Below are 25,287 nucleotides of genomic sequence, written 5' to 3'. Positions count from 1 at the left end.
TGATATCTACTAATTAACTTTTAGATTAAATGGTTTCCAAAATTCTCACGTGATTGGATTTTCAACTATAAAAGAGTTGGGTGAAGGAAAAAGAGAAAAACCTTTAATTACGGAAAGACAGCAAAAGGGCAATTATTTAGAACTAAAGATCTGAAGTTAATCAAAATCGTTGTGAATCTCGGCGCGTTTGGAGGGAGTTTTGATTTTCTTGTAGTGTAAGAAGCGCCAACTAAAAACCCTAGAAAATTTCTGTTATATGTTATAAAATCATTCAGATCTGTGCATTTCTTCAGTCCTTCATAGTGGCTTCAATCACCAGATTCTGCGGGATTCTGCGCACACTGTAAATACGTTTGCTCCACCTTCTTCCATTTTCATTTCCTCTTCTTTTTCAGCTTCTTCTAATGGCTGAAATGTTTTATCATTAACATTAACAGGTAAGCATTTTGGTGGAAGTAGTGGATACTTGCATATCATGTTTGTGAATGTGACATTCTGTGCTATGTTGTAACTTTTTCTTTGGCTTACTTCGTTTTCATTATTATCATTTTTGCTTACTCAGAATGGTGTTCTGGCTTGGGTAATGGATAGAACGTGTGAAGCACAGAAGGTCTAAACTGAGTATGAGGATTCTAAACGGTAATGTTAGCTCTTTTGCACTTGGATCTTTAACAGCTAATCTCGACTCAAAACTCTCTTACTTTTGCTTTAAAAGCTATTCTCAAAGTTCGGATGGATTTGAAATTGTTCCACTATTCCCGGTAAGACCACAACCTGCTGCATGTATGTGAAAAAGTTTCGGTACTCCAGGGATCCATCTCCCTATTTGCCTGCTCTGGTTTCTTGGCCCGTTTGCCTCTTAGATATTGTAATCGTAATGATGGGGTTCGTTTTTTTCCCCCTCAACGCTCTTGTCCTTTTTTTCTTTCCCCGGGTGTTCTAATGCATGTCGATCTGTACCCATGGTGGTTGCACTTTCCAGCCTTCTTCTTCTGCAGTATCAAAACCCAGTCTGACAGTCTCTTGCTGTTGTTTACGTGTGCTTCACTTTAGAGTGAGTCAGTATTTATGAAACAGTTGACCTTCTATTTTCTTCTCTTCTCAGTTGGAATTTACAAGCTAGACAGAGTTAGCAATTTCTTAGAGCAAATTGGGTTGGGTTCCCTGATATCTCAATCAACAAAGAGTGATTCATATTTGGGTGGAGTATCAAAGAGTTGTGAATTTTTATGAATTGAAAATGAACCTAACCTTAATATTTTTGAGGCTAAATGCTGCTGATTTGGCTATCCCATGCAGATTTGGACTTTGAAAATGTTTGTTCATTCTTGGACTTGTCTTGGCATTTGCGTTTTTCTTTTTCAAAATAATTTTCTAAACAATAATAAAGAAAAGTTCGCAGGTGCTTATCCGTCCATATAGTTAGTGACCCATGTCATTGAAACTGTTTGATTGAACAGAAAGTGATGATTTTCTGTTCCTTTTGCGCTGCCAAAAATTCATTTGGAAAGGAGAAAGTCTTGCAAGGTTTTGTATTAACACTGCAAAGCTTCTGTCTCCTAGAAAATAGGTATGTCAATGGGTTGTAAAAAAAGGCTTGCTATTGGAAGGATTGTCATTGCAAAATTCAATATAACTAATTGCCAATGCTGGAAGTCATGGAAACGAGGGTTTATTAGAAAGATTTTCATTCTCTCCATTTCAGGAGCATGCAGAATCTAGTGGGATTGGATATGCATTGCTATGTGTACTTGTGCCCTTGCTTATGTGCTGTGAGTTCTCTTTGTTACTGATGAGAATGAAGTGTTTCTTCACTCTATATGATTTATGAGTGGCAAACATGGATCTTAGCATCAACTGTACACTAAAATTAAATTGTTTGTTGCAATTTTCTGATCATTACTACAATTTTACTTGTTTCTAAACTACACGGTTGGAAATGTTGTTCCCAACACAAGGTCTTGTCTTATTGATTCATATTCAATTTGTCAGTCTTATTGATGATTCAGATGCCCTGGATTACGGCCTTGGTGTCCAATTGCATATCATGAGGGGGACTTTGTAGACATGCTTTTCCAACCAGTATAGACTCATGTCTGTGTTTGGACAAGGCTTAGTTGTTGTCATCATCAAATCTTATCTCTTACTATACCTTTCCTCCTAAAAGTAATTAACAATCTTATACTGTGCATGGAAAATTTTCAGATGTCATTCATTTTAAGGTTTTCTGATTTGTGGAGTTTGTATTTTCATTTCAGGGTTGGAGAAATGAAATTCTAAACAGCTCAATGGATTTTCTCTTGTTAGTGTATCTGGACATATCTATTTGAATGGGGGGTGTCAAGTTGAAGTCACACTTCCACAAGCTATCCTTTTGGTAGTGTTGTGGCTTGATCTTCCAAACTAGGAGAAAAATGTCAGATATTCGTGTTGATCCAAGTGAGCTTCATTGGAAAAAGGACCTTAATGTGCTCCGCAAGGCTTCTCGGGTTTTACGTGACCCTGAAACTAGTTCTTCATGGAGGTCCCCTTTGAGTTCAAGATCCATCGCTGCTGCTTCCAGTTGGAACTGCCAAGATGGAACTACAGGAAACCGCATAGGAGCAAAGCGCATCAGTGGCTACTCTGAAAATGGTACTCACTTGGGTATTAGAGGTTCAAACAATCAGAAAAGAGTTTTTCTCTACAACTGGAATCAATCTGGCAGTGATAATGGGGTAAAATTAGGTCTTAATAAGTTTGGGCAAGGGGAATCAGTTCCTAGGAGTCCTGAAGATAGCTTGAGTGACACTCAAAAAGAGGATTCTATGAGTGACACGTTTCTCATGGACCCCATAATGGTCTTCCGATCCAAAGAGGCAAGCACAGTGATACCAGTGAGAAGACCTGTTAGGAGGTTGAAGAAAAATTCTGCTTCTTCACGGCAACCTATCAGCAAAAACTCCAAAAATTCAAAACGACTGGATATGCCAACTCTTTCAATTGGTGAAACAGTTACTTCGGTTGAGCAATCAGATGACACAGAGTACTGCAACTCTGAGGACTTACATGTTTTAACTCAGAAATTAGGATATACTCCAAGATCGGGTTCTCCATGGCTTCCCAAGTGTGGAAACTTGTCTCATTCATCCAAGCTTTTGAAAAGCATCCGAAGGGATGATTCTTCATATTCCTATACCCCAGCTTCAACTAGTTCTTACAAACAAGATGGGAAACGGAATTCAAGTATCATTGAGTCTTGGGATGGCACTACAGCTTCCTTCAATGGAGATGAAATGGATCAGTTGGATCTGCCGAGTCGCCAAGGATGTGGAATTCCTTGCTATTGGTCAAAGAGGACACCGAAGCATAAGGGTTGTGGAGGTTATTACTCTCCGTCACTTTCTGATACATTAAGGAGGAAAGGAAGTAGCATTTTGTGCGGAAGCCAGACACTATATCATAGGAATCGAGCATCTAGGCGTAGCAAGCATAAATTAATTTCGAGATCAACAGAAGGGCTGGCATTGTTGACTAACAGCGGTAGGGGATGCTCCACAGGCTCATCTGTTGAAACTGGAAGAAGCGATGATGAGCTTTCTACCAACTTTAGTGAGCTTGACTTGGAGGCATTGAGCCGGTTGGATGGACGGAGGTGGTCGTCAAGCTGTAGAAGTCAAGAAGGGTTAGAATTAGTAGCTTTGAAAGGAGGAGCTGAAGAAGGAACACCTGATCATATTAGAAACTTGAGCCAGAAATATAGGCCTAGGTCCTTCGATGAAATAATTGGGCAGAATATTGTGGTTCGTTCTCTTATTAATGCCATTTCAAGGGGAAGGATTGCTCCTTTCTATCTTTTCCAAGGCCCCCGTGGGACTGGAAAATCATCAACAGCCAGGATATTTGCTGCTGCTTTGAATTGCCGGGAAGACCCTAAGCCATGTGGGTTTTGCCAGGAATGCACTGAGATCATCTCTTGCAAGAGCAGAAATATCAGGGAAGTTGATTGTACAAATAAGAAAGAAATAGATAAAGTCCGGTCCTGGTTGAAAGATTTGTCAAAAAATCCTGCATCACGTTTCAAGGTCTGTGTGCTTGATGAATGTCATTTGTTGTCTTCTAAGACATGGTCAACGTTTATGAAGTTTCTTGAAGAACCCCCGCTACGTGTTGTCTTCATATTCATTTCTACAGATCTGGATAGCATTCCCCGCACTGTACTCTCACGGTGCCAGAAATATATCTTCAACAAAATTAAAGATTCTGATATTGTGACCAGATTAAAAAGACTTTCTGCAGATGAAAATTTGGACATTGAATCTGATGCACTGGAGCTGATTGCTTTGAATGCAGAAGGTTCACTCCGAGATGCTGAAACTATGTTAGACCAATTGAGTTTGCTAGGAAAAAGAATCAATGCATCTCTTGTCAATGAACTTGTAAGTGTTTTCCTTATGCACCCTTTGAATTCCCATGTTGTTAGCTTCTGTTTGTTTGTTTTGACAAAAAGCTTTATCAAATCTGGTTTTTTGGGTGAATATCGAATCTGTTAGAATTTCACAATCTGTAATCAGCCTAAGGACTGAAAGAATATTAAGAAATAAGAAGAATAATCAAGGGGACAGAAGAAGGCTATTGCAAGCAAGAAGGGTGCCCAAGATTGTGTTTTCCCCAATCACAGGTTCCTGATTTATGTTAGATTTGGATATCATAAAAGGTCTAATCTGCCCCTACTTAAGTGATGGCAGAATTACTATAAAAAAACTGAAATAACCCAATCTAACACAATGAGTAATGGCAGAATTGACCTTGCAGTCACTGCTAGGAACAGAAACCCTAGCCATCGCAAACTTTAACACTCTCCCTAAGATGGAGCATGCAAATCAAGGGCTCCAGCTTGGAACATGTTAAAAAATTTCATTACATTTGAGCATAAGTAGTGATGTAACCACCGAAGGACGGCTCAAGAAGGGCCGAAAGGGGTCCAGACCCAGCCAAGTTTTGAGGCAAGCCTGGGGGCTGAACCAACAAAAGGGTATTTTTATCATTTTTCCACCCCTTGATCGAATCCTAAGTAGTTTCAATTAATTCAGTTATTTATTAGTCCTTTTCCTGCTTTCCCTTTGTTATTTGGAGCCCCATTTTGAAAGTTATTTGAGAGTTTTAGTTTGAGTGGAAGTTAGTTGGTTGTGATAAAATTCCTTATCCAAAGGGGTTCTTATCTTTTAGTGTTTGTTTTTATTTTGAAGTTAGTTATTTGAGTCATTGTTTTACAATTAATTGAAGTTAGTTGGTTTCTTTAAAAGAGTTGAGTAGGAGTCTAGTCCTCGCTATAAATACCAATCTGAGTCTTGTAAGCAGTTCAGCCTGTTTGATGAATAAAAGTTGAGTTTGAAGAATTGGCTTTGAGAGAAAGTTGTAGGATTCTAGGGGGTGACCTGCGGCTGGGTAACGATGATTTAATTCATCTTCTTCAAGCATTCAAGCAACAGTTCCAGCAACCCTTTTCAGTTTACAAGTAACTACGGAAGCTCCCCACCCCTTCCCCACCTCCCCTAGGCCATCGCACCCCTACCCAGCCCCTTTCCTTAGAATAGCTTGCTATTATTGTTGCCCTTAATAGTTGCTTGGCTCGATGTCGCTTAATTTACTTCTTAGTTTGGCTTTTGGCCACTTATGCTTATGTAACTAGTTTGCTTTAATTGTTGCTCTTAGGTAATTGCTAGGCTCATTGCCTCTTAAGTTGCTAGTTAGTTGAGGTCTCTTTCTCGCTTTGTTTGGGCTCTGTCCCTTGTGCTCTTGTATTTTCTTTTATTCTCTTTGGTAATAAATTATTTAATCATCCAAAAAAAAAAGGGAGGCACCATCCAATACCAAGGTTGCAGATGCATCAAAGGAAGAGCTGATAACCATTAGTATGTCCTAGAGAATCAAAATAAATAGCAAATTAACTTAGAGAAATTTACTAAAAGCAACAATTTTGTAGTAGTAGTTAAAACCAAGGAAAAAATTTTGATCGATATGGTAATTTCGACCTTGAAAAAGGTCAAAATTTCCATGTTTCGGTCGAAATTTCGGCCGAAACTGGATATTTTTTATTTGACTCTTGAAAAGTCAATTTCGAGCCTCAAATGCACTCAAATTGATTTGAATTTTTGCATACTACCTATTTCAAGCATAATAAACACTATAGAACTACTAGTTTACTAAAAAACTACTGAAAATGTAACATTCAAGTATCCAACATTCCAAGTATATAGTACATGAATCAGAGAAGAAGAGGGAATGTTATTACTTACAAGTTACAAGTCTATTCTATTCAAGCCTCAAGGTCTCCCTCTTTCGTATGCACCCCATACAAATGATTTGAAGCTTATACAAGTACTATACATATATCAACATTCTAAAGTAAACATACATAAATTTGGAAGCAATCTAACATGATTTAAGGCACAAATGAAACAAAAATAGAAAAATGAGGAAGTTGGTTACTCACCTTGCAAGATTTGAGAAAATGCACAAATGGAGGAGCAAATCAAGTGTTTGAAGGAAATGGAATACTAGAAATTAGGTGTAGAAGGGGATGAAAGCAAGAGAAATCAGGAAAAATTTCAAAAGGAGATCGAAATAGCTTTGGCAATATGGCTCGAAATCACGATATGTTCTCGGTAGGTCAAAATATGCCTTGGTTTGGATACTTTATAACCTGTGGAAGTGTCGTTTCGGCCCGATATGGTATCGGGCCTATATTTCGACTCGTATCAACCGATATATTGGTCGATACGAAACAATATGGATACTTTCTGTTCCTACAACTACATTTCGTTTCGAATTCAAAAAATGCAGACATATCGATCTATTTTTGTTCCATGGTTAAAACAAGGTCCTATTTATCTGATGGTATAGGACAGCGAGTAGTCTACACACCAGTTGCACTTTGTTGTTCACAATAAGATCTTAGCATTCGCAAACCACCCTTTTTATTTACCAGAAGAATAGAGAACTGATGTCGATTCTGGTAAATAGGGCAACAGAACTAATGATCCTTAATATAATATTCTGTTTACCTAAAGAATAACATAATTGAAGTAGATTCTGGTGAAAAGACTGGCACGGGATAACAGGGCTGCAGTCGATTTAGATAAGTAGGACAGTGATACGAGATGGATTCTCCCCCCTAAGGAACTGTTTCACCCAAAATAACAAAGGAAGGAGTAGGGAAGCAATATGGCACCAGCAGATTTTTTTCTTCAAAACATGAAGACTCAATGGAATAGGGGCAGCAACAATTAAGTAGCGGCAGTAGTACTCACAATAATAACCATAAACTGTAGCAGCAATGGAATAAAAAATCCAACAAATTGTAGCAGCAACTTGGCTGATCCAGGAGCCATCTTAGTTCGCAACCTCAGAGAAAAAATGAACCCACCCCACTGGGTTTTTGTATTAGTACTAGATATGCAAAGGGATCACCTCTTTGATTTCCAAAGAGGGATCTTAATGCATGGATAAAGGCAGTGAATGGTGGCCGTGCAACAGGTAAGGAAAAAAACAGAAGAAAATCTGAGCAGTCAAGAGAGAAGAAACGGTTCCTTTGGTGATTACCATACTCTGATACCATGTTACGGTTTCAATGTCTGTAATCAGCCTAGGGACGGAAGGAATATTGACAAAGTAGTTGAAGAATCATGGAGATAGAAGAAGGCTGTCACAGGCAGGAAGAGGGTCTGCGATTGTGGGGCTACCTTACACTTTCTTGAGTTCACTCATTCGCACCATTTTGTCCAACTCACTGGTTTGCTTGACTCTATTAAGCCAACAACTCTTAAGTGTACTGTAACTTCATTAACAGTTGATCACAAGCAGGAGGAGGGCCTGCGATTGTGTGGCTTCATTGGCTATCTTGGCCTTCCTACACTTGCTTGGGTTTAGTCAGTCATACTATTTTGTCCAACTCACTGGTTTACTTGGCACTCTAAACCCAACAACTCTAACTGCACTGTAGCTTCACCAACACTTGTTGGAAACTTGATGTTTCCAATTATGTTTAACTTGCTCTATTCACTGGTCTTGAAGAACAAACTCAAAAAGGACAGCAGAATGCCTTTTGTTTTTATATGGTCCGGTGTGTTTTAAATAATTTGATTATTAATCAATTATGCTCTATTTGCCAGCCTTTCCCATCATTATTTTGAATCTCACATGATTTGTTACTTCTCCTCCATAAGGTGGGTGTTGTCTCAGATGAGAAATTGCTTGATCTTTTGGAGCTGGCCATGTCATCAGACACAGCGGAAACTGTAAAGAGAGCCAGGGAGTTAATGGATTCTGGGGTTGACCCAGTGGCCTTGATGTCTCAATTAGCAGGCCTTATTATGGATATTATTGCCGGGACTTACCACTTAGTTGATTCAAAAAGCAGTGGTTCATACTTCAGTGGGCGGAGTTGTAAGTACAACTTGCATGTTCTTTAACAAGAGTACCTTATGCATTTGAATGTTCATCATTGAAGGTTTTGGGATTCCATTTTCTTTCATTTGTTTATTTGTTTCTGTTGCTTTACGTTAGTTTATTACTGTAGGGAAATTTGTCTACCTGGTGTAAAAATAAATCTAGCACATATTCTATCAATTTAATTTAGTGGGATGCTTGAACTCTAAACTATTTCTTTTTAAATCAGTTGACTTTAACGTTGTATGACTTCTAAAACATAATTAAACTAAAGAAGTTAAATTTGTGTACCACCTAGGTATGCATGTTTTAGGCCCACAGGGGAGGCTATTACCAAGTAACCCATGGATTAAACAGTCCAACCCTTATATGATCCATTCCCGATTTCCTGGCCTAATTCTGCTATTTAGAAGCCCCCAAATTGTCTATAGATCTTCATCAAATCTCCCCTCTTACTAGCCAATACAAGAGTTAGCCTGGATCAAATTGCCTATAAACTTGGTTGGTTTCTCCTCAACTATTACTGGCTCTCCCTTTTTCCCAGCGCCCATGAAAATTTCATCTCCTTTGTATGTTGGAGCATACCCTTTCCAAGATCTTATTCGACCTTTCTCTTCCTTTGGGTCTTTATTATTTAAAAGTTTTGGGATGTGGTCCTCTTACCACAACTCTCTTCCAACTTTCGCTGAAGTTTTGGATAAGCCTGTCCATTGCTCCTTGTTGCAGCTCTTTGCTTTTGCAGAACAACTTAGGAACAAAGAGGCTCTAAAAGTGCATTTAGTTGTATAACCTCTAAAGTTACCTCCTTCTGCACTTGAACTCTCCTCTCTCTTTTGTGTAGGGAAGTTTCCTGTGCCAGAAAAATTGCATTTGCTGGTTCTAGCTTGGTGACCCAAATATTACTTTCACCATTCCATGTAGGTTAGAACTGATCCAGCTTAAACCCTTTTCTCGTCACTCATGATGGACCAACATCTCATATCAGCCCCAGTTTTCAAAAAGGAAGTGGTTACCTACTTTTCTTCCCTCTGTTTTCTTCCTCCCTTTCCTCCTCCTTCCCTTTCCCTGATCTCATCAACAAAATTTTCCTCTCCACTCTTATGGATTTTCTCCAAAGAGGAAATTCTCAAGTGGTCCTCTCCCACAAATCCAACAGAGTTCCTGGTCCCTATGGTTTTATGATGCAGGCATGAAGAAATAGATCGGCTAGAAGAAGCCCAAGAAGAGTTCTTTAGTTGCTGCCCAGCAATATGTCGGAGTTAATATATTTTTCACTTGTTCAATTGAAATTCTGGCCATAGATAAAAGAAAAATAAACAGGCATTTGAGAATCTGGCCTTGTATATATATGCATAGTTGTACCAGGTATCTAAGCAGCCCATTTAGAGGGGGTCCAGACACAAGTCATCCAATACACCTGGATACTTTGATAACTATGCTTATACTTACTAAATGAAATGAATACGTATATCATTGGCTCATGAGTAAACATGCCTCAAATGAATCGATAAATCACTGGTTTAATTTGATCCTGGAAGTTGAGTCATCTTGAAATGCTATTGATCAGAGTTGAATCTCCTGACAGGTTTTTGAATATTGGCCAAGTATGTGCTAAGATTCATTCTTAATAATGATTATTCCTGGTTTTATTTGTTTCACCACTCCATCTTCTTTGGTTTTCTTTCTTTCTTGGCTGTGGGTGTTCATGCCTGTCATTTGTTCTTCAGTAACTGTAGCAGAACTGGAACGATTAAAACAAGCTTTGAAGCTTCTCTCTGAAGCTGAGAAGCAGTTAAGGCTTTCAAGTGAACGCTCGACATGGTTTACAGCTGCTCTTCTACAACTTGGTTCTGCCTCTTCTTCAAATCCTTCACATTCAAGCAGTAGCAGGAGACAGAGCTCCAAAACAACAGGGGAAGATCCATCAGGCCCTCACGGTGAGGCTTCCACCAACAATAAGCAGCCTGATGCTTTGCGTTTGGCGTGGAAGTCAATTTCTCCTACTGCTTCAGTTCCTCAAGCAGTTAATGCATGTTCTAGCTCACACGATGATACATTGGCGGATTATTCTAGTTTGGAATCTAGGGCCACGCAGAACCGGTTTATGGATGTGTTTGCGTCAGGCACTTCTAATGAAGGGACTGCAGCTGGGAATAGGGTCTTCAGGTGCATAAACTCAGACAAGTTGGATGAAATCTGGGTGAGGTGTATTGATAAATGCCCTTCAAAAAATTTGAAGCACTTGCTGCGAGTTCACGGAAAGCTTGTATCAATTTCTGAAGTTGAAGGTAACTTCAATCCTGAGCTAGGGCATACTAAAGATAATTGCTTCTTGTAGCTTATAACTATGCTTGCTTCAGTTCTATTAGTGAAATTGGAAAATTTTATTAAATTTTAATAGTGTGTAAGTTTCTTAAATCTGATCAGTGCTTTCACGGTACTGCGTGGATTCTTCTTGATTCTTTTACTTGATAAGTTGTGTGTGGCTTCTTTTCAGGAACAATTTTTTTAAGAAACTTTACCACCAATAGTATTTCTTATTTTGTTCAGTCAGCAAAAATATTTAAAAGGGATGTTTTGATAGACCCTGCAGCAAACAGCATTTAATATAGTATATGTTTTCTTAGATTTGATTGGTATAAAGACTAATAGATAAATTATAGCTTAACCGGGCATTTTATGTAGTAGATGCTTTGTTAGATTTAATTGGCATAAACACTAAGAACCAAACTATAGCTTGGCTGAGAAAAGTGAAGTTGCAAGTTGATGACATGATCTATATGTCCATTAAGTGGGTTTTGGAAGATGGTGTCCTACCACAGTAAATACAAGTTTTTCAGCATTTACATATCAATGTGTTTGCCTTACCTATGATTTTCTCTCTTGACTGTCTGCTGCAGCATCTCAACCATTTACTAAATCTGAACTCAGCCAATAAGTCTTCCATACTTCCTAAATGAAATTTCAATCGAATAATAGAACCTATTAGGATTGTGAGAAGGCCAATAAGGTATATATCGTTAATATCTTGAGGCTTAACCCCATGGTTATCAAAGCAACATGGTTACCATTGTGTTTGAGGGCTTTCTCAAGTGCTTTGGCAATATGTCGGCCATATGGTGCTGCCTTGACGAACAAGGCATCCTATTTTTTTTTTCTAGTAAGCTTTTTATTTAGCTCAAATAAAATATTTGAAAGCTATAAAATTCTACTAATATGCTTGATTAATGTCAAAGAATCATTATATCCAGTTCTTTGAACTCGTTATCATGAACTGAATGAAGTCCACTAACTATTCATTTTTTTTGGGTAGAAGTCCACAATCCATTCATAAGACATTAGAATGAAGTCAATAATCAAGAAATTACAATCATATAACCACAAGGGGTCTGCAACTTCATGGTACAACTTAAAACACTTATCCAGAATAAAAAATCAAGTAATGTCAGATTATATAGTCACATAGTCACAGGATGATAAGCTTAACTGTCATAACAATCTGATTTGAATAATAAAATTTTTATAGCAGTATGCTACTGAATTATAGCCACCAGCCATACCAGGGCACCCACAATTACTGCTACCGGTGTAGAGCAGGAGCTGGAACTGAGATGGAATTTCTGAATTAAGGGTTTCGTCTGAGAAGAAGAGAGACCCTCTTTCAGTTTTGTTTGTTTGGTTGAGTTTGTGAGGCAATGTATGCATATAATGTTTGCCAGTTTATTTAATTATTTCTAAAAATTAAATAAAAGGTTGCATATTTTCATTTTGTTTTGTTTTGTTTTGAATGTTATGGTGCATTGCAGAGTATGAAAAACATATGCATGAATATTAATAACAATATAGTAAATAGAACAAAACAAAAAACTGATAAAATAATCTAAAAGTGCGTTTACAATAAAGAACCTGCATGCCTTGACCCTTGAAAAATGCCTGGATGTCAGATGCCTTGGTGACACTCCCACAACTATGCATAATCCCATAGAGCTGGTTGGAGGGGAAGGATCCATATCCCCTACCCATTTAGTTGGATCAGGCCGAGTTGTTATATAACCTAAGACACCCTAAAGAAATTACAGATGTTTGTGCAACAGATGAATCGGCAGGTTACAGTTTACCAATTGTTGTATGGATAACATATCATTGGGAATACCAGTAAATTCTCACTGCTTTTCATTGAATTTATTTGACTTTATGATGGACAAATCACTTATCAATTTTCTTTATATCCTCATGTCGTGCCTATTGCCTGATACCTCCTCAGATTACATTTCCTCCCAAAGCCTACAAAGATTATCATTTATCTGCCTGCTCTAAAAAGCCATTGAAAAAGGTCTAGCATCTTGTGCTGGTTTGAGCTAGAAATAATTTTATTCGTCTTATTGAGAGCAAGCAGTATGAGTATGTCCATGGCTCTCAACTTGCCTCTTCTATAACACTGTTTGTCCCCATTAGAACCTTCTGTAACCTTTAATTAAGTTATACTCATTTTAAAGTGCATGTGGTGTATGATGTCTGTGTCGTACCATAACTTCCAATAATATTTTCACTGTGTTTTCCTCTGATGATTATTCTAAAAGGCAATGCCGTTTTCTGTTCTGACACTACTATAAAGTTACAGAATTATTTTGTATCAATTTGCAACCACTACTGGGTTCAGTTGACTCTGTTTATTGCTTTGGTAACTTTGTCTAAAGGTCTAAGTTTTCCAACTTAAAAATTGTTAAATGGTGACTGGTATTCCTCCTATGATTCTTTAATCAATTCAGCTTCCTTTAATATCAAAATCATAGAGTGGTTTCTGAGTAGAGTTTTTTGAAAGTCTCCACAAAAGTTGCTTTTGTAATCCAAGGTTGTGAAAATATGTTGCAGGTGTTTTGATTGCTTCCATAGCATTTGTGGACGCAGATATCAAATCCAGAGCTGAGAGATTCCTGGGAAGTATCACGAATTCAGTAAGAGTTGTTCTGAGACATGATGTTGAGGTTATAATAGGACTTCTTCAAGATTGGGAAAATTCTGTTAACAGGCTGCAGCCGTTCCAGTTGACAGATTCTTTAATCCACCCTAAACATGTGGAAGCATCAGAAATAGAAAGTAAATCTGATTGTGGTAACTTAATTAATGGTCATGCTGATATGGATCCATACCAAAAGCTTCAAAAAGTACGCAGGGAAGCCTTCAACAGTTCTAAAAACACACTGCAAGGCGAGAAATTGGAGAGCTGTAATCTCTCAGAGTCATTAACGGATAGAACTTTCCTGACCAGAAGTGGCTTACCTGCATTTGCCAATAATGAGGGTGCTGGAAACTGTACTCTAGAGAAGCCTGAAACTTCAGTGCCAAGAACACTGCCCATCAGTGATGAGCAGCTACTGGAGACTGCATGGTTACAGGCTGAAGAGAAAGGCACTCCTGGGTCAGTTAGTCGTTTGAAACCTGAGAGGAATCAAGTCCTTCCACAGGATAGTGTTTACTGTCAGAATCAGATATCTTCCATGATGTTGAGCTTTACCTCCCAGAATGGGGATGATGAAGTGAATCATGAAATCAGAGCTTCAAAGATAAATGATAACAAAAGCAACCTTAAAAACCAGATTGGCAGAAGATTTGATCACTCCACCATGTCTCCTAGTGTATTGCACGATAGCAGCTTCCCGGGCAATTTCATCCAAGAGAAGTGAGTATATCATTTCCTGTGTTCATATGACATGCTATTGCTCCCATTTTCTCATTAAAGCTTCTTGGCAATTTGCAACTGTGAAAGTCGAACCCAGTGAACTTTTTGGTTTAGCTTTGTCCAAAGTGTTGACTTGTAGTATTTCTGGTTGAAGCTTAAGACCTAAATAGTGATCTGGTTGAACAGTAAGATATATCATGGAAGCAACAGCCCTCACCTCTTCAATAGTGATCTAGAGCTTTGTGCCGATCTAGACTGTCCAAGTTAGCACTATTTTGATGAACTATAAAAAAAATATTTTCCCTTTCTTTTAAATGATAGTGGTGGAATTTTCTCCCCATCAATGAATCAGGGTGTTTACTGAAGACAATTTTAAATGATAGTGGTGGAATTTTACTGAAGGCAATTTTACCAGTACCGGGTTCCAAATTAGTAGTTTTATTTATATGTTGGGATTTACAGTGATGGGGATTTATTTGTTGTCTGCACAGAAGTGGAAATTTAGCATTCTGATTAGATGTGTATCTATTGTCAGCAAATTCTAAATAACTGTCTGAATGTGCAATTAACCTAGCTTCAGATTCGATCTTTGTCTGTTACTTGGTGTGCTCATTTGTGCTGTCTCTGTAGGGGGTACGAATCAGGCCCAGGACCTGGAGGTTGCCTTTGCTGGAAAACCTCCAAAGAAATCAACAAAGAAAAGGTAGGCTATTTGGGTTATGCCTTTCTCATTCCCTAATGAAGTCTGATTTTTGATTGGGTGTCAATTATAATATCACTAACATTGCTGTGTTCTAAACAGGTCAAGCTAGGAACCCCAATTCGATCACGAAAGGCCCGGCGCTTGTTGTGGTTTGGACAATGTCAAAAGTCACGGAAGATAGAGAGTGTCAGAAGATGATCCTAATACAGTTACAAGAGTTAATCATCAGATCGGCTTCAGTTCTTTCTTATAAATGTATTCTGTATAGTAGCATAATTGGTCATTGTTAATGAATTTTCCCTCTTATATGCTTTAAATTTATTGGGTTGGAGGGTCTCATGATGGGTTTGACTTTGTATGTAGGATATTTATCCAATTTTTCGTCGGATCAAATAAAGGAAAATGGAAAGAAGCCAGTTTTGCCCTACTATCCATTGGTTTCTAGAAGTTGAGGTCCAAGTTTTTCGATCTCCTTTCATTTTCTATGGTTCCTTTCCTGGTCCCTTCTATAATTTGTTGTTCTTTTCTTCCGAATTAGATCCATGATTGTCATCACTGGTTATTAAATGGCGAAGTTTGGATTCATAAGACTGGGTGTGATAAGTGTCTTTAGTTATTGGAAATAGGGTTTAAGTTAAAAAGGTATTTGGGTCATTGTAACACGTCATTAGGGGTATTTTCGTCATATCAGAGAACTTTTAATGAGTTTTATGACAAAATCGTGGGTGCGTGTAAAAAACTCTTTTCATTTTCAAAATGTAAAATTAAATCGAAATCAAACCGGGATCAAAGAGGTCTCGCTCTCGTCCCTCAAGGCTCAACGGCTCAACCGAAATGGATGAAAGCGTCCCCACCCCAAATTAAAGGGAGAGAATGAAAGCGTACCAGACGAAGTAACAGACGAAGTAACAGACGAAATAGATGAGAAATCATGGTCGCTAGTTATTCTGAACAAATCCGTCCTTTTGTGATTCGTTGACTCATTGTAGTGAAGAGTGTGGTAACACGCATTAGGCTAACACTTTGTAGTGGAATGCTACAATTGCTTTCTTTGGTAATCTGAACTTCACTCTGTAGGGAAGACGATGTGGCTGTTTAGCAGGAAAGGACCATCTGGGTTCTCGGCTACTTCAACTGCAGAAGAAGTTACCCAAGGAATAGATGGAAATGGACTCACTGCCATTGTTACTGGTAAAATTTGATTTGGGTTTTTCATTTCTTCTTCTGTTTTTAGTTCAATTTGTTCATCGGGATACTAATTAAACTGTCGATTAAAATGGCTTTTGAATCACTTGTTCTTGATCGGTGGGAGGCGGAGTCTCTTTCTTGTGTCTCCTTTTTGTTCATCGGAACAGAGTTTGATTTTGATTTTATTTTATTTTATTCTTTACCATTTCTACTTGGTTTTATTTGATAGGGAGCTGTTCCAGTTACAGTGGAATTAATGTGAATGGAGGGAATTTTAGGCTTCTTAACTTTTAACTGCTAATTAATTTTAGGTCAGTAGGTCACTAGTTATCGATCTCTGCTGGATCTTCTGTAGTTCTATTTATGTCGCTTGAGAATGCTAACAAGAAATAGTTGATTTTTGCAAATGAATTACTTATTCTATTACATGGGGAATGATGAATATATATTCTATATCTATGTTTTACTTTTACATCTATACTTTCTGAATTATGGCTCAATACTTGTAGAAGTTGTGCAATACTGATTGTTGGAATCCAAACTAAGAGCAGGCAAGGAAGATAAGAGACAATGCTGTCAAGAGCCTATGTTTATAATTTTTGTTGATTTCACCATTCCAAAAGAATTCTAGTGTGAGTTGAGCAGTTTCAAATAGTGTGTGAAGCTTATTCTTTGATTTGTAAAGGTGTTGCCTTGTTTCTTTTTGAATCCTTGGATACAAGTTCCAATCATTTGGCATGTTTATCTGGGTTGCATCTTCTTTTTTTGGTTTTCACTTTGTGTTTGTGGCTGGTAACTAATACGTTCCAATTATGATGAATAATAATTGGTAACAGTGTTATAATAAACAGGAGAGGTGACCGTTACTATTATCTTGTCAGATATTTATAAGAACATTGTAGAAATTCTATATTTATATTTCATGACTTATGATACATTTTTTGCTAAAGCTAATATTGGTTGGTTGTAATAACAGGAGCATCAAGTGGTATTGGAGCTGAGACTGCTCGTGTTCTTGCTTTGCGCGGTGTCCATGTTATTATGGCAGTTAGGAATACAGCCTCTGGGAATAATGTCAAAGGAACATTTCTTAAGGATCTTCCCACTGCAAAATTGGATGTCATGGACTTAGATCTCTGCTCAATGGCATCAATAAGGAAATTTGCATCAGATTTTACTTCTATGGGTCTTCCACTAAACATACTCATGTAATAAGATGCAAAATAGCCGGCATTATGTTGTTTCCCTATTATCATTTCTTTAAATAATGGTTGGCTGTATGGCTGGTAGATGTACTTTCATGATTTTTTTTTCTTCTCTTCTTTTGTGGATAATTTGTTGGCTTTTCAGTTTCACTGGTTCAACTGGAGAGTAATTTTTATTTTCTTTTTCGAAGTAACAATGCAGGGGTAATGGCAACTCCATTCATGCTTTCCCAGGACAACATAGAACTGCAGTTTGCAACAAATCATGTAGGTATGTTGGATGGATCTTGCATAATTCTTGCACAAGATATCCATACTCAATTGACAACTCTGTTCATGCTTTCACAGTACAGGATCGAACTTCTGTTAGCAAATGCATCCTTTGAGTGTCTAGGATGTATTTTATGGTTATAATATAATGAAGTTCACATGATGCTGTGTGTACTTCTGGAGATGGTTCTAGGAAGAAGAAGAAAAAAAAAAGGGGGCAAGAAAATAGGTCTCACTGTTGGTTTGTTTTGTTGTTCTCCCTTCTAGGTTGTTGTAAGGCAAGGTGCCTTCTGTAATTTTCCTTTTCTTTGTTCGCTGGCCTTTGTTCGCTATCCCCCCCCCCCCCCCCCCCCCCTTCCTTTGGTGATGTCTTTGCAAAAAAAAAAAAAAAAAAAGTTCTGTCGCTTGCCTCCCGAGCTAGTCTTGGGTCCTCCTGTCTTGGTCAAGGCTTTCCAGAAGAGCTCCCATATGCTCCATGGAACATAATAGTGATATAAGTTATAACTTTATAATTAGTTGATTTCTGTAATTTAGAACATGCTTGTCTAATTACACTGTTCTCCAGATACTCTGTTAAACTAAGGAGCAAAAACTGATTTCTCTTTTTTTTTGGCAGGTCATTTTCTTTTGACAAATCTTTTGTTGGAAACTATGAAAAATACAGCACAGGATAGCAAGATTGAGGGAAGGATTGTTAATGTTTCATCAAATGCTCATTTGGTTCCCTATCGTGGAGGAATTCGATTTGATAGAATCAACGACAAATCAGGGTAAAATCTTTTTGTGGCATTATTGCTTTTATGGAGGATAATGTTGGGAAAATTGACAACTGATCTACCTATTTTCTTTCTGTTATAATTTTTCCATGATGGAAAAGCTTCTTTCAATGGTGGATTATCAATTATAGAAGTTTGTATTCCCTCTCACAATGTCATTGTACTTACTGATTGGCAGTTACAACAGTATACAAGCATATGGCCAATCAAAACTTGCAAACATCTTGCATGCCACTGAACTTGATAGACGTCTGAAGGTATCCAGTCAATTTATGATTGGTATATGGTGAATGGTATTCTTTAAATAGATTTATTCTTACTTAAAAAATGAATATTAATGATAATTTTTCTCATGTTTGTTTTACTCAAAGTTGAGACCCAAACATATCCAAAATTTTGGATATTCAATTCTTATCTTATATACTGATAGAGGCAGTTCTTAGGTTAAAGTCATTGGTCCAGTAGAAGGGGTGGAATGTGAGAGTGAGACTACATTAGGGTTAACCTAGCCCCAAATTAGCCTACAAAGCGAAGTATCAGCACAATTGAGATTGTAAGATTTACAATTTAAACCAAATCAGCGTGTAGAACTGTGTCAAATTCAGGCTGAGTGGAGAAGGAAGTGAAGAGAAGCTGATTCTGATGGCTAGAGGTTGAGATATGAAGGTGACACCAGAATATAATGTTATTTGATAACTTGCAAACAATCAGTGTCTTTAGGCTCCAAGGAGGATCTAGCAGTAGGTCATGATGTGATGAAGCTTTGCCACAAAACTGGTTCAATTCTTATGAACAGCGGAGATCTGAATTGGTGATGAATTTAGAAGGTTTGGCCTGCAAGAAAATCCAGCCAGCTAAAAGGGCCCAGACTGGGAATAGTGAGCCCATTGTTGGTTTGATCCAAATTAAGAACCCTGCTGGTGCAAAGTTGTCTTCAAAGCAAGGATGCTTCAATTGTTGCGGATGGCAGCATTGCAGGACAGGAACGAGCCTGCAGAAGCATGTGTCAATCCTTCCTCTGGTGATGATCAACAGTAGCAGCAGTGAAGGCCTTCAATGAACAATATCTTCTGGACTTCAGCAGAAGTTGTTCACAAAGTTGCAGTCACAAAATACAGCAGGGAAGAGGTACAATTGGGTGTAGAAGATACGATATGAGAGAAAGAAGGTAGGAGAATGGGCTCTTGCAGCACTAGATCGCTCACCTGTGTGTTCTGCTCCCATAACTGTGGGCAAGAATGCCTAAGGGCCTGTTTGGTTACATGAATCTAGAGATTTCAAATCTTTGGATTCACAAATGGGAGATTTATACCCGTTTGATTGTGTGAATCCTTGGATTCATGAAATCTAGGGTTTCACCTTTTTACACTAAAAATGTGAATCTATAGATTTATGGGTATGAGGTGAAATCCAGAGATTTCACTCCTACTATAAAAGCGCTAAACATTTGAACTATGACTCAAGGTTGTCACGGCGATGAGGCGATGAGGCGATGCGAGGCGGTTTAGGTTAGTTGAGGCAATGAGTCGATGAAGCGCCCTCCGAGGCGCTTTTGAGGCGGTTGGGGCGTTTTAAGTGAAAAATTTAGTGTATATCTCATTTACTCCAATTCATTATAAATCTATCATATCTTATATGATTAAAAAAAAAAAAAAAAAAAAAAAACTAATATTAGCCTACCTCAAGTCATCCAACATACTACAAACCACACATAGTAGGTCCTAAATAAAAAGTCGCGGGAAGAAAGGAAGAGAAGAAGTCATCTGTCGCGCGGCTTGCCAGAGTGTCGTCGCGGGAATGGAAGAGAGGAAGAGAAAGAGATTAAGGATTAGAGTGAGAGTGAGAGTGTGAGACTCGAGTCAAGAACTTATTCTCTTTCGATTTTGTTTGTTTTTTTATTTTTTATTTTAACATTTGATCACATTTAGCGTCATTATAAATATGCATATAGGTTCAAACAATAGATACTTTACAATTGGAATCTAATAAGTAATTCAATATATGCCTTCGATTTGGCATCTTTCATGTGATTTAAAAAAGAAAAAAAAAGCGGATGCCTTGGGGCGTCATACCCCAGGCGGGCCTTATTGCCTGAAAATGAGGCGACACGGATTTGAGACACTCCAAAGGTGCCCGGACGCCTAGGTGACGCCTTGACAACTATGCTATGACTCCATAGATTTGAAATCTATAGATTTGATTCGTGATTCCCTCAAGTAACCAAACAGCCCTAAAACATTTTTCCATTGATCTCGCCATTCGGTACATGCTTTTATATTGACTCATACCAACTTAAAATATTAGAATTCACCATCTTTCTCTCGGGTTCCCCCTTCGTGCCTCCTCCTCCATGTCCGTCTTGCGGCCTTGGTCTCTCCCTCATCCTTGTAGGCTTACTCGCCCATTACCTCCCTATGCTTGCACATCCGGGAGCTCCAACTCGGGGCAGGGCCTTCTATCTTTGGGGGTCGGGGGGGGGGCTCATGGCCGTGCTTCGCCTCCTATCTCTATTGGTGCGGGATCTTCTCGATTCCAAAACTACCATCCATGCCATGAAGTCTCTTTTTTGTGCCTTCCTTTGGAAAGGACAGGAAGCCTCGCGCTTCATCCATCCGATCAGTTGGTCTTCCATTTGCCGCCCTACCTCTGAAGGAGGCCTGGGAATCCGGCGGATCTCTAATGTAAATATTGCCTGCCTCCTCAAACTTATATGGAAAATTGCTAGAAAGCATGATTCTATTTAGGTTAGTTGGATCTACTCTTACCACCTGCGATGTGACTCCCTTTGGACTGTCCCCATGCCTCCCAATCCTTCTTGGGTCTGGAGGAAAATTCTTTTGCTGCGTCCCCGTGCCATCTCTGCCATCTCTATTTCTATTTCCTCTGGTTCCACCACCTCCTTCTGGCTTGTTTTGTGGCATCCGATGGGCATTCTCTATAACTTATTTGGTCCCTGTACTGTTTACAACACCCGTATCCCCAAATCCGCTCCCTTGTCTAGTTTCATCTCAAATGGGTCATGGATCCCCTCCCCCCTCCCCATTCTCACACAGGTTTGGGAATCCCTCCCCCCTCTCTCTAACTCTCTGAGAGACCTCATTGTCTGGATCCCTTCCCCTTCCAAAACCTTCTCCACCTCCTCTGCCTGGAGCCTCATCAGATCCCATAACCTGAAGCCTCCTTGGCCCCCTTTGGTTTGGTTCAAAGGCCATATTCCTCGCCATCTTACCCTTTGGAGAGCCCTCAACTTGGCCCTCCCCACCCAATCTTTCCTTATTGACCGCCATATCCATGCTAATCCCAATTGCATCCTTTGTTGGAACGGTTTAAAGAACCTTGAGCACCTTTTCTTTTCTTGCCCCTTCTCCAGATCTATCTAGGGAAAAGCCATTTCTTCCATTTGGCCCTGTTCGAGGCGATTCTATGGGTTTTTTCGAGATTGGTCTTGGATTTTGAGAACCTTTTTAGGCACTTCCATTTGCGATCGGATTGGTAAGCTAGTATATTGTGCCTTTATCCATCACCTTTGGTGAGAGCGCAATCTTAGGAGATGGACTTCCAAATCCCGATCCATAGATAGGATTTGGAGTGCCCTCTATTTTGATGTTTCTTCTAGGCTGATAGCTAGTTCCCATCCCCCTGTTGATGATACCCCAAGGAATAGGCTCATTGTTGTCTCCTGGCGTCTTAACTCTTCTTTTTCGGCCTTTTGTCTAGAGGCCTATTCTCTTGTTTCCTGTCGTTTGATATATATTATTTATTCATCCAAAAAAAAAAAAAAATATTAGGATTCAATAAAAAGTAATAACTTGATAAACATAGCAACCAATAGACGTTAGAGATCTGCTGCAAATAGAAACCCCTAAGAGTCTAGAGCCTTGGACAGCTAAAATAGCAACTAACAAAATCAGAAATTACTTAGGCCGCCACTTTGAAACTAATAGACTTGGTAAAAAGGCACTAGGGTTGAATGGTAAAAGATCAGATTTCCTGCCAAAATCCTGGGGCAGCTAGGAGATCTTCTAGGTGGCTAAGTGGCTTGAGCTGGACAGTTCTGGTCTATTTGGAGCTGGCTCAGTCCTCCTTGGATCTTCTTTTTCTGGCCGGGTAGGGATCTGCATGAGTGGGTTCCTTATCAGAGGATTCAAAAACAATTTCAGATGGGCAATGCTTAGGAGATTAACAGGACCAAATTTTATTGGTGGATCTCATTTATATAAATTGTATTAGTTTCGCAGATGATGAAAGAAAAATTATTCTGACCTCCAAATCCCGCTCTATTGACATGATTTGGAAGACCATCTATTTCGATGTTTCTGCTAGAGTTTATTCTTCTCCCCATCCCCCTGTTATTGACACCCTAAGGAACAGGCTTATTGTTGTTTATTGGGGTCTAAATTCCTCTTTCCAGCCTCCTGTTTGAAGGTTGTTTTTTGTATATTTTTTCAGTTAATTTAATTATTCATTCATCCAAAAAAAAAAAAAAAAAAAAATCTGCAGTCAATCGTGACCCATCCAATGTTCCTCTGAACATGTGCATCTGGCATGGGGGAACTTCATCAATAGGTCTATAGCTACACATTTCCTTTTGTAAAAATTGGCATCAGCCTCTCATGGGAACATACTAGCTGATCATGATGAATTGTTATTATACATTACAGATTTACAGCAAAGGGTTCTGTAACAATTTGGTCTCTTAGAGTATATATATATATATATATATATATTTTCTTTCTCCCCCCCCCCCCTTTTCTTGAAACCTTGCCATGGGGGTGAGTTCCAAATTTGGTTTAGCTTCACTTAGTACATATTTGTGTGAAGTGTAAACAGAACATAGTTTTTTTTTTTTAAATAAATCCATACCATGAACTGTAAACCTAGAAATTTAATACTCCAATCTAAGCCTGCTTCCAATTTGTGATCATGTCCATGTAACACAACCCCACCTCCCCCCCCCCCCCCTGGCAAAAAAGAAAAGAAAAAGGGGGTTCATGAGATGTTAAAACATAAGAATCATAAAAGTAAATAGTAGGTAGTACCTGCATACATAAGTCCATGATGTTTAATTACAATTAATATCAGAAAGGGGATCAGGGGCCACTTCCTTGGCATCATTATATCTAAGTCTGTATTATATATGTTACATTGAATAATTTCCTTTGTTCTGTACTAACATCTGATTATGAACCTGTTCCCACCGACCCTATGGGTTTGCTCATGATTGGTTATGGGTCCTGAGATCTTTCTCTGGCTCTTGTATTTGTGATCTTGTTTAGAAAGCTAGTCTTTGGAGCTATCATTCACCATTTGTGGTGGGAGAGGAATCCAACTCTTGGCCTTTTGACTCAATTTGGAAAGCCATCTATTGTGATGTTTCTTCTAAGTGACAGTTGCTTCCCCAATTCCCCAAGGAACAAACTCATTGTTGTCTTTTGGGGTTTAGGCTCTACCTTTCAGTTTCCTAAGAAGGCTTCCCTCCCTCCCCTCCCTTTTTTCTACCTCTTCGTATGCTCTTCTTCTTCTCCTTTGGGGTTTTGGTAATGATATTTAACTTATCGAAAAAAACTACTGATTATGGCAGACAAAGTCTGAGCACTAATTCTTATCATTGTTTTCTTTGGAGAAAATAAAACACAGGAAGAGGGAGTTGCTATAACTGCAAATTCAGTTCATCCAGGCGCCATCGCGACCAACATCCTTCGTTACCATGGCTTTTTGAATGGTACATCAATGGTTTATTTCAGAACAGTTATATTTCAGTTTCTTGGTTGTCCATTACTTATATAGTTCAGAGTAGTACCTTATTGATATATGTGTTTTAATATTAGTAATTCTTTCGTTAACTTTATAATGAAGCACTATAAACTTGGCTTCACTGTGGTTTTAGGTAGTGGTATTCCTTAGGCTCCATGTGCTGCCACAACAATATTTAGATTGCTCAAAAAGAAAGAGGAATTCATGGGGGAATGAAATGACTTCTTATATGAAATTTAACAAATTTTTTTTTTTGGAAAACAACCTCCAATTGAAACTTTGGGATGTGGTTCTTTAAGATATACCTGTATCTTGATCAATGTTCGTTGCTTCTTATGGAAATCATCAACCCACCATGATGTAACTAAATCTTTTCCATCAACCTCCGTGTCAACATAGTAGAGATACTTCTTACTTCTAAAGAAGAAAGAAAGGACCAAATGACAGAGAAATACCAAATATTTCTATAATTAAAAGGTTGATATTTCAGGAAATCTTTTTTCCTTGAAACTTCTTGTTGGTTTGTGTTTTTCTCATGTCATTAGTTCAATGCTGCTTGGTTAAGACTTCTGTACACTGATGTTCTGCCTTTTCTGATTGTCTTGCACAGGCATTGTTAATTGCACCATCAAACATTTTCTTAAAAATGTTAAACAGGTACATGTTGTTATCTGAATTGAGCCTATTTTTATACATGCAACCATCGGGATGGTATTTTTCTTGATCTAGATTTATATAATTCTCTTTCGATTCTCTACCATCGTATGGACTTTCCCTTCGTATGTTTCTTATGAATTTCAAATTCTCAATGGGCTGATCTGTAGGGGGCAGCAACCCTCTGCTATGCGGCATTACATCCACAAGTCAAGGGGGTGGGTGGCAAGTACTTCGTAGACAGTAACCTAGCCGAACCGTCCTCACAAGCAAAAGACATGGAGTTGGCAAGGAAACTATGGGATTTCAGCATGACTTTAACAAATTGATAGACCTGTGTCTGTTAGATATTTGCTCTACCATTATTTAAACCAAGAAAAAACCATATATTTTAAGGTAAATGTGTATTGTGCTTCAACTTTAAAGCGTACTTTGTAAGTTTGGAAAGCTGTAATTTCCTGTCTTTGTCATAAAAGTATTGAACAAATGGTTTGTTTAAGCTAGTGCTACTACAGTAGTACTACTTCTAAATGGAAAATCTCCTTTGTTCACTTTCTGGAATAATCACCAGTTTGAAAATTTGTCAGAAGTTGGAAGAGACTCATGACTGCTTCCGGAACTCAGTGG

General features: G+C 38.5%; 2 protein-coding genes across 6 annotated transcripts; both read left to right on the top strand.

Moving 5' to 3' along the window:
• Positions 1 to 62: 62 nt before the first annotated feature.
• LOC149010104 (protein STICHEL-like) lies at positions 63 to 15,540 on the top strand. Of its 5 annotated transcripts, none has more exons than XM_089161392.1 (9): positions 63 to 437; positions 563 to 639; positions 1,993 to 2,166; positions 2,259 to 4,418; positions 8,208 to 8,427; positions 10,158 to 10,718; positions 13,303 to 14,110; positions 14,741 to 14,813; positions 14,913 to 15,540. In XM_089161392.1, the coding sequence occupies exons 4-9, from the start codon at positions 2,415 to 2,417 to the stop codon at positions 15,009 to 15,011; spliced, it is 3,765 nt and encodes a 1,254-aa protein (XP_089017518.1). In that variant the 5' UTR covers positions 63 to 437; positions 563 to 639; positions 1,993 to 2,166; positions 2,259 to 2,414; the 3' UTR covers positions 15,012 to 15,540. The 5 variants fall into 5 exon arrangements, with proteins under 5 accessions (XP_089017518.1, XP_089017519.1, XP_089017517.1 ...); XM_089161395.1 differs by lacking the exons at positions 63 to 437; positions 563 to 639 and adding exons at positions 655 to 1,570; positions 1,706 to 1,772; XM_089161393.1 differs by lacking the exon at positions 1,993 to 2,166 and having other exon boundaries at positions 63 to 343.
• A 267-nt stretch (positions 15,541 to 15,807) lies between these two features.
• LOC149010103 (short-chain dehydrogenase TIC 32, chloroplastic-like) lies at positions 15,808 to 25,171 on the top strand. Its single transcript, XM_089161397.1, has 8 exons — positions 15,808 to 16,004; positions 16,978 to 17,209; positions 17,398 to 17,477; positions 18,093 to 18,246; positions 18,431 to 18,509; positions 23,890 to 23,974; positions 24,617 to 24,663; positions 24,831 to 25,171. The coding sequence occupies exons 1-8, from the start codon at positions 15,899 to 15,901 to the stop codon at positions 24,987 to 24,989; spliced, it is 942 nt and encodes a 313-aa protein (XP_089017523.1). The 5' UTR covers positions 15,808 to 15,898; the 3' UTR covers positions 24,990 to 25,171.
• Positions 25,172 to 25,287: the final 116 nt, after the last annotated feature.

This window comes from Hakea prostrata, chromosome 7 (assembly GCF_041222555.1).
Source record: "Hakea prostrata isolate BN-2017 chromosome 7, UWA_Hpros_2, whole genome shotgun sequence".
Taxonomy (NCBI): Eukaryota; Viridiplantae; Streptophyta; class Magnoliopsida; order Proteales; family Proteaceae; genus Hakea; species Hakea prostrata.
Note: the sequence above shows the minus strand (reverse complement) of the source record. Positions and strands in the feature narration are given on the sequence as shown.

Bases quoted from the DNA above. Each gene is read 5' to 3' on its own strand.
- LOC149010103 (XM_089161397.1), top strand. From the start codon at position 15,899: ATGTGGCTGTTTAGCAGGAAAGGACCATCTGGGTTCTCGGCTACTTCA. The intron at 17,478-18,092 runs GTATGTTGGATG...TTTTTTTGGCAG, and splicing joins GTTTGCAACAAATCATGTAG to GTCATTTTCTTTTGACAAAT. The intron at 24,664-24,830 runs GTACATGTTGTT...GCTGATCTGTAG, and splicing joins TTCTTAAAAATGTTAAACAG to GGGGCAGCAACCCTCTGCTA.
- LOC149010104 (XM_089161393.1), top strand. From the start codon at position 2,415: ATGTCAGATATTCGTGTTGATCCAAGTGAGCTTCATTGGAAAAAGGAC. The intron at 4,419-8,207 runs GTAAGTGTTTTC...CTCCTCCATAAG, and splicing joins CATCTCTTGTCAATGAACTT to GTGGGTGTTGTCTCAGATGA. The intron at 14,814-14,912 runs GTAGGCTATTTG...TGTTCTAAACAG, and splicing joins AAGAAATCAACAAAGAAAAG to GTCAAGCTAGGAACCCCAAT.